General features: G+C 42.0%; 1 protein-coding gene across 1 annotated transcript in view; it reads left to right on the top strand.

Moving 5' to 3' along the window:
- Nucleotides 1-14,495, top strand: part of LOC306770029 (protein lin-28 homolog A-like) — a gene marked incomplete at both ends in the record, with an annotated part of 43,428 nt that extends 28,933 nt beyond the window's left edge. The window contains 2 exons of the mRNA XM_079258798.1: nt 5,777-5,955; nt 14,294-14,495. Of these exons, the coding sequence (XP_079114924.1) occupies nt 5,777-5,955; nt 14,294-14,495 (381 nt within the window). The remainder of the gene's footprint in view (nt 1-5,776; nt 5,956-14,293) is intronic.
- Between the last annotated feature and the right edge of the window lie 421 nt (nt 14,496-14,916).

Below are 14,916 nucleotides of genomic sequence, written 5' to 3' on the forward strand. Positions count from 1 at the left end.
GACCGTGCATTTGAAGCCATCTTAAAAATTTTCAGAAGCATTTTTCTTTTTTTGAATGGTATAATAAGTGACACTGCTTTACAAAACATCACAACCCACTTCCCCGCCACTTTATACATGCTGAGGAATAAATTAGTAGTAAAATATGACTTCACAAAATATGTTGTTTGTCCAAAGTGCCATTCTGTTTATGCCTTTAATGAAGCAGTAAAACATATCTATGATGCAAGCGGAAAGGTAATTCGGAGAAAGTGGCTATGTTGCATATCCCAGACACACACAAAAAAAATTCCGTAAGGGATGTGACACTTTGCTGATGAGATCTGTCATTGGGAAAGATGGAAAAGAGTTTCTTTACCCCAAAAGACAATTCTGTTATCGAAGCTTGATTACATCTATTGGTGACATGTTAAAGAGGCCTGGCTTTAAAAAGTCTTGTGAAAAGTGGAGGCAGCGTAATGTAAGGGAGGGACTTTATGCTGACGTTTTTGATGGACAGGTGTGGAAGGATTTTCTGGTTTATGAAGGCAAGCCATTCTTAAAAGAGGCAGGCAATCTTGGTCTTATGCTCAATGTTGATTGGTTCCAGCCCTATAACAATATTAATGACTCAGTTGGTGTGATTTATATCGCAATAATGAAGATATGCCAGAGAAGCCAAGAGAGCAATAAATAAAGCTAATAAAACAAGGATTGAACAGAAATATGGTGCTAGATACAGTTGTTTGCATGATTTGCCATACTTTGATGTTGTCAGAATGCATGTAATTGATCCAATGCATAACTTGCTCGAGGGTACAGCCAAAAGAGTTTTGCAAGTTTGGAAAGATACCAATGCCATCTCTAAGGAAGGGTTTGTAACAATTCAGGATCGGGTAAACTCTTTGAAACTTCCCAGTACAATAGATTCTGGCATACCCTCAAAGATTGAAGCAGCTTTTGAAGGTTTTACGGCTGCACAGTGGAAACTCTGGGTTTGTGTATATTCCACCTTTGCCTTGAAGGGAGTCTTAGGAGAGGGGGACTACATGTTATGGCAAATTTTTGTTGCAGCAACGCAGTTGATGTGCTCCAGAGTCATTGATAGTGCACAGATTGAGGATGCCCATAGATGTTTAAAGATATTTTGCAATTCTTTTGAAAGGAAATACGGAAAACATTGGTGCACTATGAACTTGCATTTACATTTGCATTTAAAGTCGTGCATAAAAGATTATGGACCAGTTCATGGATTCTGGTGCTTCTCATTTGAACGTGCCAATGGTACATTGGGAGAATATCACACAAACAACCATGAGACTGAGGTGAATATGATGCGGAAATGGCTCACTGAATGGCAAGTAGCAGGGCAACAAATAATATGTCCACCTCCTTGGGCAAGCTGTGATCCAGACATTGAATCACTATTTCACAAGGCCCCCACTAGCACAGTTATTCATGCAGAAAAATTTCATGTTTTACATGATCTCATCCATGGGGTTATTACTCATGACAACTTTGCATTTGATCGTACTATTGAAACTTTGCTTCCACCAGTTAAATCTAGTACAATGAGTTATTCAGATAATTTCTATCTGCTTTCAATGTTGAAGATCATATATCCAAATGACCAGATTCAGCGAGTGTCCCTTAAGTACATGTGTAGCAACAGATACAGTTTAGCTGGTGATGTATTTTCAACATGTCACTATAGGTCAGGAACATCATCATTTGTGACAGCAAAGTGGTTGGGCATTGACAGTATCACTGGAAATCAAATTATTGACGCTAATGCTTTCATGCGCCCAGGGGAGATATCGGGTATATGGAAAGTTTTTGTCTGTTTATGTCGTGATAATAGTTGGATAATGGTTGAACATGCAGTGGCAAAAGTGTATTGGTTCAAAGAGCATGGAGATAAATTGCATTTTGGGCAAAACAGCTCTTGCACAGTCTGGGAAACCATGCATTTGCCATGTTCATATGCCTCTTTCATACCACTTAAGAGGATTGCAAGGCAGTGTGCCCACTGTACATTTAAACTAGCATTTTCCAAGGGAAGGAAAGAAACTGTGAATGTGTTGGTAATGCTACCCTCAGCAAAATGTGTTTAGCCATGTGCCTCACCCAGCGATAATACACAAGCCTCTAATATTTGTACTATATCATGGTCAAACTTGTGTAGTAACATATATTGTAAATACTTTTCTTTGCTGTCAAAAGAACTTTGCTGCTCATTTGCATGTTATTTGTAAAAATTTGTATGATTAACACCATTAAAAAGATGTGTTTTTGTCATTACTGCTATACTGGCATTCTGTTTGGAACTGTTGAAGCAAAATCAACAAAGTCATATTTAAAAATTGAAATATATAGAAAAAGATAAATGGCTGGTATCCTGACACAATATAATAGCATATCAGGTGCCCAGAGCCTGTACATCAACAAGTACAGCACATTTCAACCAAATGCTGGATTTGTATAAGAAATGGTCTGGATTCTTCTGAGACTTAGAGAAATATTCCTTACAGATATGTCAGGATTCTGGCCCTTTGGCGTATCTTGACTCAGATGCTTCCTGACAGGACTGCAGGTCATATTAGGAGAGAACAAAACTCCGACACAATACACGTCCTAATACAGTATCTTATCTCTGTATATCACCAGATATGGAACCTGTAAAACAAATTCTAGATATTTACCAGAAATGGTCCAGATTCTTCTGAGACTTGGAGAAATATCCCCTACAGATATGTCAGGATTCTGGTTCTGTTCAGTATCTTGACCTCAGATACTTCTAGACGTGACCGCAGGTCATATTAGGAGCTCACATATGACAAAAGTCGGACACACCTTGTGTCCGGACACAATATATGTCCTCATGCAGAATCTTGTGTCAGTATATCACCAGATATGGTACATGTTGATCACTGAGGATATTTACCAGAAATGGTCCAGATTCTTCTGAGACCTAGTGAAATATCCCCTATAGATATGTCAGGATTCTGGTTCTGTTCAGTATCTTGATCCCAGATACTTCCAGACGTGACTGCAGGTCATATTAGGAGCTCACATATGACAAAAGTCAGACACACCTTGTGTCCGGACACAATATATGTCCTCATGCAGAATCTTGTGTCCGTATATCACCAGATATGAAACATGTCTGAATATGCACCAGAAATGGTCCGGATTCTTCCGGTATTTAGGGAAATATCCCAACAGGGGGGGTTTCCAACTGGGATCAGCTGTCCTCAATTACCACCAGGTTTTAACAATCATGCAAATAAAACATACCTGAGACTAAAATCAAATAAGTTTAACACAATATAAAAGCCACACCAGTATTAAAAAGTCAAAAGCATGCAGGTTCTCAGGAGTTGTATAAAACCATAGATGATCAAGGGTTAAAATTGAAGGTACAAAGTCCCACTTTGACAGTAGCCCATAGCAGTGAGTGGTTTTTTTGTCTCTGTGTGGCCCTGCAATGGACTGGTGAGCTGTAAAGATGTACCTGCCTTTTGCCCAAAGACTGCTGGGATAGGCTCCAGCTCCCCCGCGACTCTTAACCGGACTAAGCGGTTCGGATAATGAATGAATGAATGCTAAGAAGTAGATATGTCAGATGTTATCGGCCGATATTGGCAATAAAATGTAAAATAAGAAATGATCTGTTTTTACTTTTTATGACAACTTTTACACAGCACGAACATGTTATACATGAAACTCTTCGGCTACGTCTCCTATCACTCAAAATGTCAAAATTTGAGACATGAAGAGTTTTTTGAGACCGCACACGAGTCGACCTTGAACATTTAGCTAGATGTCCTAAAACCGCTTCGTCACTTGCAGCAGAAATGAGCGTGTAAGTGGAACCGCCCTCATGCCTTTGATTTGGATTGATCTCAAAGCGTCTTCAGATATAAAATTTGCCGTTTGCAGTGACTGTAAATTGGACGTAAAGTGAGGAAAAAACCAAGACGTCCAAACAATAGTCTTAGTTACCTGACATAATTTACTGTTTCTTTCTTTTTTTGTAGGAGGAAAAACCACGTACATCGAATTATGTAGATATTGACCTCAGAAATTTAAAATTGGACAATATCGGTATATTGGATATCGATAAAAAACAAAAATTCCAACATCGACCATCTTTACTCATTTATTAAAACTGAGAGCTTCTGTTCTCGTTCTGAAACTAAGAAACTGATGTTGCGAAGCCGCTGAACTGGTGTTCAGGTTTGTTTTTCTTTTTATTGCCATGACACATAAAATGCAATAAAAAGTAAATGGTAAGTTATTTTTAAGAGTCAAAGTTTGTGGCTGTAAATGATAATTTGGTGGGACAGGTAGTAAAAATGTTGCCTTTGTCAGTAAACATTGAAGACCTCTGGTGTAATAAGTTAAGGGTCTACTCAACCCTTTGCTCCAAGAGGAAGCAAAGAACTGTCTTTATACATCTTGTCATTTCAGGATCTTATAGTCTTTGTTTATTAAATCTTCCTTTTTTTTATTTAAAGGCATTTTGGGGCATCTTGTCTGTTTTTTAACTTACAAACTGGTCAAACAGACATTGCAGTGATAATGCAGTACATGTATGTTGTTGCTTTACATCTGATGTATGACTAATTGTGTTGATGGCGTCCTTTCGCTCACATTTAAAACAGGTTTCTAGAACCGCCTTCTTCCAGCTGCATAATATTGCAAAAATTAGGAGCATCTTGTCTCAGAAAGATACAGAAAAATGAGTCCATGCCTTTATTACTTACAGGCTGGATTACTGCAATTCCTTATTTATGGGTTTTTCCCAAATATGCCCTGAAAAGTCTCCATCTGATCCAAAATGCTGCAGCGAGGGTTCTGATGAGGACTAGCAGGAGAGATCATTTTTCACCAGTTTTAGCCTCTCTACACTGGCTCCCTGTTAAATCCAGGATAAAGTTTAAAATTCTTCTCCTCACATATAAAGCTCTCCATGACCAAGCTCCATTGGACATAAAAGATCTTATAGTTCCATATATTCCAAATAGAGCACTTGGCTCTCAGACTGCAGGTTTACTGGTGGTTCCAGAGTCTCAAAGAGTCCTATGGGAGGAAGGGCCTTTAGCTATCAGGCTCTCTCTTATGGAACCAGCTCCCACCGTGGGTTTGGGAGGCAGACTCCCTCCACACCTTTAAGATGGAGCTGAAAACCTTCCTTTTCCATGATTCTTATAGTTAGGATATGAGCATCTCCTGAGTTGGAGTCTGCATGTACGGGACCCAACTGTCCAGGTTCTGCTCATTGCTCTTATAGTTATGGGTAGTCTAGCCATCCATTACTTATGTAGCAATGGGGATGTTACCTGATGCACTGAGAAGTACCTCGCTCTATTTCTCTAATATATTAATGTATAAATATATGCCAATATTGCCGTCTCTAACTTATTTCTCCTTTTTTCCGCAGGTCTTCCTGAATAAGTGCAGTTGTACATGTTGATCTGTCTTTCCTGTCCTCTCCACCCCAACCAGTCGAGGCAGATGGCTGCCCTCCCTGAGCCGGGTTCTGCCGGAGGTTTTCTTCCTGTTAAAGGGGAGTTTTTTCCTTCCCACTGTCGCCTCGTGCAGCTCAGGATGGAGGATTGGATCCAAGTCATGACTCGATGCAATCAGTTGGTTTCTATTATAGGATATGTATGAACTGGCTGGAAATGATGTGTATGTAAAGTGTCCTGTGACAACATTGTTGTGAAGTGGCGCTGTACAAATAAAGTTGAACTGAACTGAATGAATAATGATCATGGTTTTTCATTTCCAGAGCAAACTGCACATGGAGGGCTTCCGTAGCCTCAGAGAAAGAGAAGCAGTGGAGTTCACCTTTAAAAAATCATCCAGAGGGCTGGAGTCCATACGGGTTACTGGACCAAATGGCAGACCATGTTTGGGCAGTGAAAGAAGACCGAAGAGCTCCCAGAAACGGCGCTCCAAGAGTGACAAGTAAGTCAGATTGAACAGAACTGTTCATAAACATCTGCAGATGTCAGGGAAGGCTGGTTTCTTTCTGAAACTAGAGCCAGACCATCACTGTAGCCAACCACAGTGCATAAAAGAGAAAAATAAACCTCTTAGCAAGAAGGTTGTGGACATAAGGAGTCAGATTTGGAATAATGTCCAGTTACACGAAACATGTGGCTGTTCCTGTTTGTTCTGCAGTAAATGACAGAATGGCCGTGAGACTACATGGGATTATCTGGATATGATGACAACAGAGACATAGAAGATTTTTGGATAAACTTCATAAGCCTTTTGTGTAATAATGCAAATAATACAATCTACGGACAAAAAAGTACACTGCTCAAAAACTAAAGGGAACACTAAAGTAACATGTTGTAGATCTGAATGAATGAGATATTTTTATTAAATACTTTGTTCTTTCCATAGCTGAATGTGCTGACAACAAAATCGCACAAAAATTATCAATGAAAATCAAACATATCAACCCATGGAGGTCTGGATTTGGAGTTCTATTCCAAATGAAAGTGGATAAACACACTACAGGCTGATCCAACTTTGATGTAATGTCCTTTAAACAAGTCAGAATGAGGCTCAGTAGTGTGTGTGGCCTCCGCGTGCCTGTATGACCTCCCTACAACACTTGGGCATGCTCCTGATGAGGCGGCGGATGTTCTCCTGAGGGATCTCCTCCCAGACCTGGACTAAAGGATCCACCAACTCCTGGACAGTCTGTGGTGCAACTTGGCGTTGGTGGATGGAGCGAGACATGATGTCCCAGATGTGCTCAGCTGGATCCAGGTCTGGGGAACGGGCGGGCCGGTCCATAACATCAATGCCTTGGTGTTGCAGGAGCTGCTGACACACTCCAGCCACATGAGGTCTAGCATTGTCTTGCATTAGGAGGAACCCAGGGCCAACCGCACCAGCATATGGTCCCACAAGGGGTCTGAGGATCTCATCTCGGTACCTAATGGCAGTCAGGCTACCTCTGGCGAGCACATGGAGGGCTGTGCGGCCCTCCAAAGAAATGCCCCCCCACACCATTACTGACCCACTGCCAAACCGGTCCTGCTGGAGGATGTTGCAGGCAGCAGAACGTTCTCCACGGCGTCTCCAGACTCTGTCACGTCTGTCACATGTGCTCAGTGTGAACCTGCTTCCATCTGTGAAGAGCTCAGGGCGCCAGTGGAGAATTTACCAATCTTGGTGTTCTCTGGCAAACGCCAAACGTCCTGCATGGTGTTGGGCTGTGGACGTCGGGCCCTCATACCACCCTCATGGTGTCACACGTACAGGGTTTCAGACCCAAAGAGCAGACGGGGAATGTAGTGCTGAACACAAACTTTATGACAGAGCAGGTGATGGTTCAGGGAGCTGATGGAATTGCAGGCCGGCTGACAGGTGAATGGATGTTTGGGAGTGCAGGTGGATCCGGGTGTGGCGCAGGACTGGTTGATGAGTTTGTTCCAAAAGACTGAGGATGGCAATTGGATCAGACTGGATTCTCTAGGAGGACAAATAAACGTTAAACACAAAACAAGCATTTATGTAACTTCAAGAATTCTAGAGACCAGATACCACCAGTTCGTAGTACCATCTGGCGTTGACTGCTGGATGGACCTGATGGAAATTCAATATTGTAGTATATAATAATAATAACTAGAGGAGGTCTTGTTCCGGAGGCTGATGGCTGCTGGCAGGAATGATCTTCTGTATCTTTCAGTCTTACATCGGACCTGAAGAAGCCTCTCACTGAACACACTTTGTTGTTTCATCACTGTGTTGTGGAGAGGGTGTGAAGAATCCTCCATCATCTTCATCAGCTTGTGCAGCATTCTTGATGCAGCATTCTATAGCTCTTTTTTCCACCACAGAAACTGTATTTATTCACCCCAGATTCATTTCCACGTAAAAAAAAACCTTTTCTGTTGATCATGTAAGCCCCTCCCACCACAGAACTTCTCTGTGATTCATCGAAAGACCAGCAATTCTTGTCCGAAAATGGGATTTTAGTTTTAAATGCTCATCAAACCTCTAACCATGTTATCACTGCAACCTGGCGTGCTTAGACTCAGCTGCTTCTATCAAGCCATTTTCTTTCATGAAACTCTCTCTTTTTCATTTCTTCACAAAAATAATCTCAGCTAGTCTCATGATCTTAATGATGGAAACAACCAGAAACAACTCAAATGTAAAGTTTTTTCCAATAATTTAGAACATGTTCACCACAAATGTCTACGATGAGTGAGGTTGACCACGACTTCATGTTACCCAACACTAGCTGCGTTACATTACAGTTTTTTCCCAATTAAAATTAAAGTCTTATTTCTACGATTTCAACAAAGACAATTGTGATTTGGTTGTTTTCATTAGATGGTGTTTAGCATGTAATTCTGATAAAATCTCATCCCATGAGACTCCACTTTCAGGAAGATGGAGATACGAAACTTTTTGCATTTAGAAGCAGAAACTTTGGTTCCACTATGGCTGTTGCTGGTCACATGACCCCTATGTCACGTCCAGTGATGTGTAAATGTGTTCATATTCCACTTTAGTGATTTACTCTTATATGGAGACGTCTGAAAAACCACCTTATGAGAGCCTAAAACCTTTCAGCAGTAGTTGTGAGATTATTGTGAGATGTTTGTTTTTTTATTGCAGTATTTCTGTTTTATGTAACTCTAGAAGTAAATTGAAATACAGCTTCTGATGAGGCGTTCATGACCTAACTGAAATACAAGTAATTGTTTGGCATCTCCCAAGTTTCTATTTTAATTTCAGTTTGGGAAGAATTTATTGAATTTTTATAGGGTTAGAGTTCTTTTTTATTATAATAAACAACAGTGAAAATACCAGAGAAAAGCTGTTAAATGAGGAAATTATCATCCATTACAACTGAAATCCAGTCAGACTAGGTTGAAAGCATCTCGTAGCTCTGACTCTATCAGTCATGGCTGAACTGGTTGAATATGTTCAGATTTCTGTGGTTTCTGAACATAAATGTTAAAGTTAGGGGGGGAAAGCCTGGTCTGTGGTTTGGATTAGGATAAAATAGGGTTATTGATGCTGTAACATCTTTATAAGTAGAGTTGAATTCACCATAACATAAACTTCTTGCTTTTAAATGTTCACTGCAGGTTGGATTTTATTTCCATCCTGCTTCTTTTCTCCCAAACATAAATGTATCAACAAGGAACCAATCCTGTCCATCTAATTGACACCAGATGTCGGTGCAATGGAGAGGTCAGAGGTCTGCCATAGTAACTGTGTGTGTGTGCAAGGGGGTAGGTTGAGCTGAAGGGAGTTGGGGTTCAGAGATCACAGGAGTACTGAAGCAAATCAGCTCCATCTGCTACCATTGTGACCATACTGATCTATACTTGTCCCTAATCTAGAAGGGGGAGTTGAGCCATGAGGGGGTGCTCTGGTACGGTATTCATCATTCACTATGTAACAGGACCAAGTTTGGTCATTTAACCTTTGAAATGACTAGCCTTTGTTGTTCTGCAGGACATGCAGAAGCAGAATTTTTTTTAATCCTTGTCAGCATGCAGACATGATATTTCCATGCTGACGTGATGTTTCCATGCAGACTTGATGTTTCCACACGGACATGATGTTTCCATGCAGATTTGGTGTTTCCATGCAGACTTGTTTCCATGGAGACGTGATGTTTTCATGCAGACTTGTTTCCACGCAGACGTGATGTTTCCACGCAGACGTGGTGTTTCCACGCAGACGTGATGTTTCCACGCAGACCTGATGTTTCCACGCAGACGTGGTGTTTCCACGCAGACGTGGTGTTTCCACGCAGACCTGATGTTTCCACGCAGACGTGGTGTTTCCACGCAGACGTGATGTTTCCACGCAGACGTGGTGTTTCCACGCAGACGTGGTGTTTCCACGCAGACGTGATGTTTCCACGCAGACGTGGTGTTTCCACGCAGACGTGGTGTTTCCACGCAGACGTGGTGTTTCCACGCAGACGTGATGTTTCCACGCAGACGTGGTGTTTCCACGCAGACCTGATGTTTCCACGCAGACGTGGTGTTTCCACGCAGACGTGGTGTTTCCACGCAGACGTGATGTTTCCACGCAGACCTGATGTTTCCACGCAGACGTGGTGTTTCCACGCAGACGTGGTGTTTCCATGCAGACTTGTTTCCATGGAGACGTGATGTTTTCATGCAGACTTGTTTCCACGCAGACGTGATGTTTCCACGCAGACGTGGTGTTTCCACGCAGACCTGATGTTTCCACGCAGACGTGGTGTTTCCACGCAGACGTGGTGTTTCCACGCAGACGTGGTGTTTCCATGCAGACTTGTTTCCATGGAGACGTGATGTTTTCATGCAGACTTGTTTCCACGCAGACGTGATGTTTCCACGCAGACGTGGTGTTTCCACGCAGACGTGATGTTTCCACGCAGACCTGATGTTTCCACGCAGACGTGGTGTTTCCACGCAGACGTGATGTTTCCACGCAGACCTGATGTTTCCACGCAGACGTGGTGTTTCCACGCAGACGTGGTGTTTCCACGCAGACCTGATGTTTCCACGCAGACGTGGTGTTTCCACGCAGACGTGATGTTTCCACGCAGACGTGATGTTTCCACGCAGACCTGATGTTTCCACGCAGACGTGGTGTTTCCACGCAGACGTGGTGTTTCCATGCAGACTTGTTTCCATGGAGACGTGATGTTTTCATGCAGACTTGTTTCCACGCAGACGTGATGTTTCCACGCAGACGTGGTGTTTCCACGCAGACGTGGTGTTTCCACGCAGACGTGGTGTTTCCACGCAGACGTGATGTTTCCACGCAGACGTGGTGTTTCCACGCAGACGTGGTGTTTCCACGCAGACGTGATGTTTCCACGCAGACGTGATGTTTCCACGCAGACGTGGTGTTTCCACGCAGACGTGGTGTTTCCACGCAGACGTGGTGTTTCCACGCAGACGTGATGTTTCCACGCAGACGTGATGTTTCCACGCAGACGTGGTGTTTCCACGCAGACGTGATGTTTCCACGCAGACGTGATATCACTAGATATAGCAGCATAAGAATCAGCTTCAGGAGCCAGACCCCATCTCAACCTTTAAAATTAAACCTCAGACTTTCCTTTTAGATAAATCTTCTCTCAAGTCTGGTTTGGTTTCTTGGATCCATTCCTTTGGTCCTGCTGGCTAAAGCTGATAGGAGATGTGCTCCTCTCTTCTCTCCTCTCTTGCATTGTTGTGTTTATTGGGATTAACAAACCAGTAAAACATATTGATAATATTGGGTGGTTGATCATGAGTGATAATCAGGCACAAACTAGGATGCTGTAAGAGTTTGTGTGTCATGATTCTTCCATGTTGTTATTTTAAAGGCCCATGTGATTAATTTGTTTGTGAAACTGCAGATGTGAAACATCAGAACAAGTTTTACACTGACATAAAATCAATAGCTTCTGCCTTTTTAAGCAGCCAGCTTTTCTTTATGTCACACTGTGCTGTGTTTCAGCCTCTCTTATCTAATGCTACCTCCCAGAATGAATTCATCAATTGGTTTTATTTAGCTTCTGATTAGATTCGGCACAGCCGAGATAATGGATCCTCAGAATAGTTCCATTATTAAGCTGAAAGATATGTTTAGAATTGTGTCCACTGTCCAGCAAGAAGGCTTCACAGATTTCGGGGATGTTCAGAAAACCACAGTGTGATCTGACATCTCTAATTTGTCTCTACATAATACAATATATTACATCATTAACTTTCCTGTTATGTACGTTTCTCAAGTTTCTGGATCCATTTGACATGGGGCATGTTGCATTTAGGGGCCAGGAAAGAAAAAAATGACCAATTAACATGATCTATTTTATTATTAGCACTATTAGTAACCATTTCAGCCAGTGTTTATTGCAATGGTGTTCCTATTATAGCTAAAGAATGAACAATTAAATTTAAATGATCAGATACCTGAGATTCAGTGTTTTGTGATTTTGCAGCTGATCTGTAAGCGGTAATGGTTGTAATTCATCCATCATCCTAACCGCTTAGTCCGACCAAGAGTCACGGGGAAGCTGGAGCCTATCCCAGCAGTCTTTGGGTGAAAGGCAGGGAACACCCTGGACATCTCGCCAGTCCATCGCAGGGACACACAGAGACACACAACCACTCACTCCTAGGGGCAATTTTATTTTTTTATTTTTTAGAGTAAGCAATCAACCTAACATGCATGTCTTTGGAGGAATCCATACATACATGGGGAGAACATGCAAACTCCACACACAAACCTTGAGGATTAAGGATTGAACCAGCAACCTTCTCGCTGTGAGGCCACAGTGCAAACCACTATGCCACCGTGCAGCCCCTGTACTGGTTGTATAAATGATAAATTACGTTTGTGCATAATGTCTTCTGAAATGATAAATTGTTAAATGTAGATGTCCTGGAAATGTGCTTGTATGTCTTTACAGTATAAAAAAAAAGAAAGAAAAGGGGAAGTTTTTCTTATTCATGGGTTATTATGCTGTTATTTTACAGGTCTGACCCTCTGCAGATCTGAAGGCAGTTATCAGTCACCAAAAGCTGCTGGTTTGCTCCCCCCCGATGGATGTTTTCATTTTTGCTTAGTTACATATTTTATATACACTACTCACAAAAAGTTAGGGATATTTGGCTTTCAGGTGAAATTTATGGAAAATGCAATATGTTCATGCTACAGTGATATAATATGATAAAAGTAAGACATTTAAGTAGAAGGATGCACTACTGATTTCCTCATCTCAAAAAATTCATTCAACACAAAAGGTAACAACAATGGTAGTTACACCACAACAAAAAATGTGAACGTCTCAATATCTGGTCATGTGCCCTTGAGCATCAATTACAGCTTGACAACGACGTCTCATGCTGTTCACAAGGCAACTTATTGCCTGCTGAGGCATGGCATCCCACTCTTCTTGAAGGGCAGCCCTCAGGTCATTGAGGTTCTGGGGTGCAGGGTTTCGAGCCTCTACACGACGGCTCAGCTGATCCCACAGGTTTTCAATGGGATTCAGGTCTGGAGAGAGTGCAGGCCGTTCCATTTGAGGTACACCAGTCTCCAACAGCCGTTCCCTGATGATGCGGCCTCGATGAGCAGGAGCATTGTCGTCCATGAAGATGAAATTAGGCCTGTGCTGTTCATGTAGGGGCACAATCACTGGATTAATGATGTTATTCAGGTAGTATGGGCTTGTCACTGTACCATTCACAAAGTGTAGGGCAGTTCTGTACCAAGTGGACACCCCTGCCCACACTGTAACACCGCCACCACCAAAAGCTGGCCTGGTGACAACAGTGGCTGATGCATAGCGCTCTCCCTGACGTCTCCAACATGGTTGCCGGCCATCATTTCTGCTCAGTGTGAATCGACTTTCATCAGAGAACAGCACTGAGGCCCACTGGTTCCTCGTCCAGCGTAAATGCTCCCTGGCCCATGCAAGACGATGATGCCTGTGCCTGGTGGTGTGGTCAGGTACCCGTGCAGGTCGTCTAGCACGCAGACCACGCTGATGGAAACGGTTTGGAATGGTCTGACGTGACACTTGGGTGCCTCTCACCTCTCTTAAACGTGCCTGGAGTTGAGTGGCATTCATCATCCGCTTTCTCAGGGCAGTGTTCACAATGTAGCGGTCATCAGCACGGGATGTGGCCAAAGGACGTCCACTTCTAGGCCTTTCTGTGACTCTTCCAGTCTCTCCATATCTCTGTTGCAACCTGCTGATGACACTCTGTGACACTCCAAGCTCAGTGGCCACTTCTGTCTGAGAACGTCCTGTTTGAAGCATCGCAATGGCAAGGGACTGTTGTTCCATTGTTAGGTGTCGTCTTGGTCTCATGATGTCAAAATGTGAACAGCATGATGAGGACAACTGTTTAAACACCAGCTCTAATTGAACCAGGACATTTATTGGTCAATTCAAGGATCACACACCTGCCGTGATTTTTGCCGTTAAGCTCCTTGTTAGAGAACAGCAACTTGTGCAAAATTTATTGAAACATTTAACAGTTGGACATGTGCATTTAAAAGCTTAGAGAAGATCACATTAAGTTCACCTGTACAGGTTTGAAGGCATTTTAGGCTTGTTGTGAAATTTCACCCAAAAGCTGAATATCCCTAACTTTTTGTGAGTAGTGTATATATATGTATGTATATATATATATATATATATATATATATATATATATATATATATATATATATATATGTTTATTTATTTATTTATTATATTATATATACTGTTACATTAATATAATTTCCAACATGTGGAATCTTTAAATACTTATCATTCCAGATGCTACAACTGTGGAGAATCTGGCCATCATGCCAAAGAGTGTCAGCTGCCCCCGCAGCCCAAAAAGTGCCACTTCTGCCGGAGCATTTCCCACATGGTGACCAGCTGTCCTGTCAAAGCGCAGCATCGGCAACAACAATCTCTGACCTCTCAGGAAATCCCAAACTCCGTGGAGCGGCAAGGCGGAATAGCAAAGCCATGAAGGCCTCTCTGAACATCTGGAGTAAACAACCCCAGATAAATATATATATAATATATATATATATATATATATATATATATATATATTATATATATATTTATAAAGATTTAGCTCAGAGTTTGGTCCCAAACAACAAACAGGCACCATTCTTGAACTGATGTGGCATTTGATAGACTTAACAGGTTACTACCGAACACATAACTTTCATGTTCATTGTGATTTACTGCCTTAGAAAAGTGTCTTACCTTCAAAGTGAAACAATCAGACAAACCGCAGGTGCAGCTGTTACAGCCACGCACATCAAGTCTTTGAGTGTCTGAACGGAGCTCATCTCATTTATCTAAATGTTTTATAAAATGCAAATACAAAAATCATTTAGGTTTGTATCTCTATGGACTAGAATATTAGCTAGAGCAAGCTA

Source organism: Telmatherina bonti, assembly GCF_933228915.1.
Source record: "Telmatherina bonti genome assembly, chromosome: 19".
Taxonomy (NCBI): Eukaryota; Metazoa; Chordata; class Actinopteri; order Atheriniformes; family Telmatherinidae; genus Telmatherina; species Telmatherina bonti.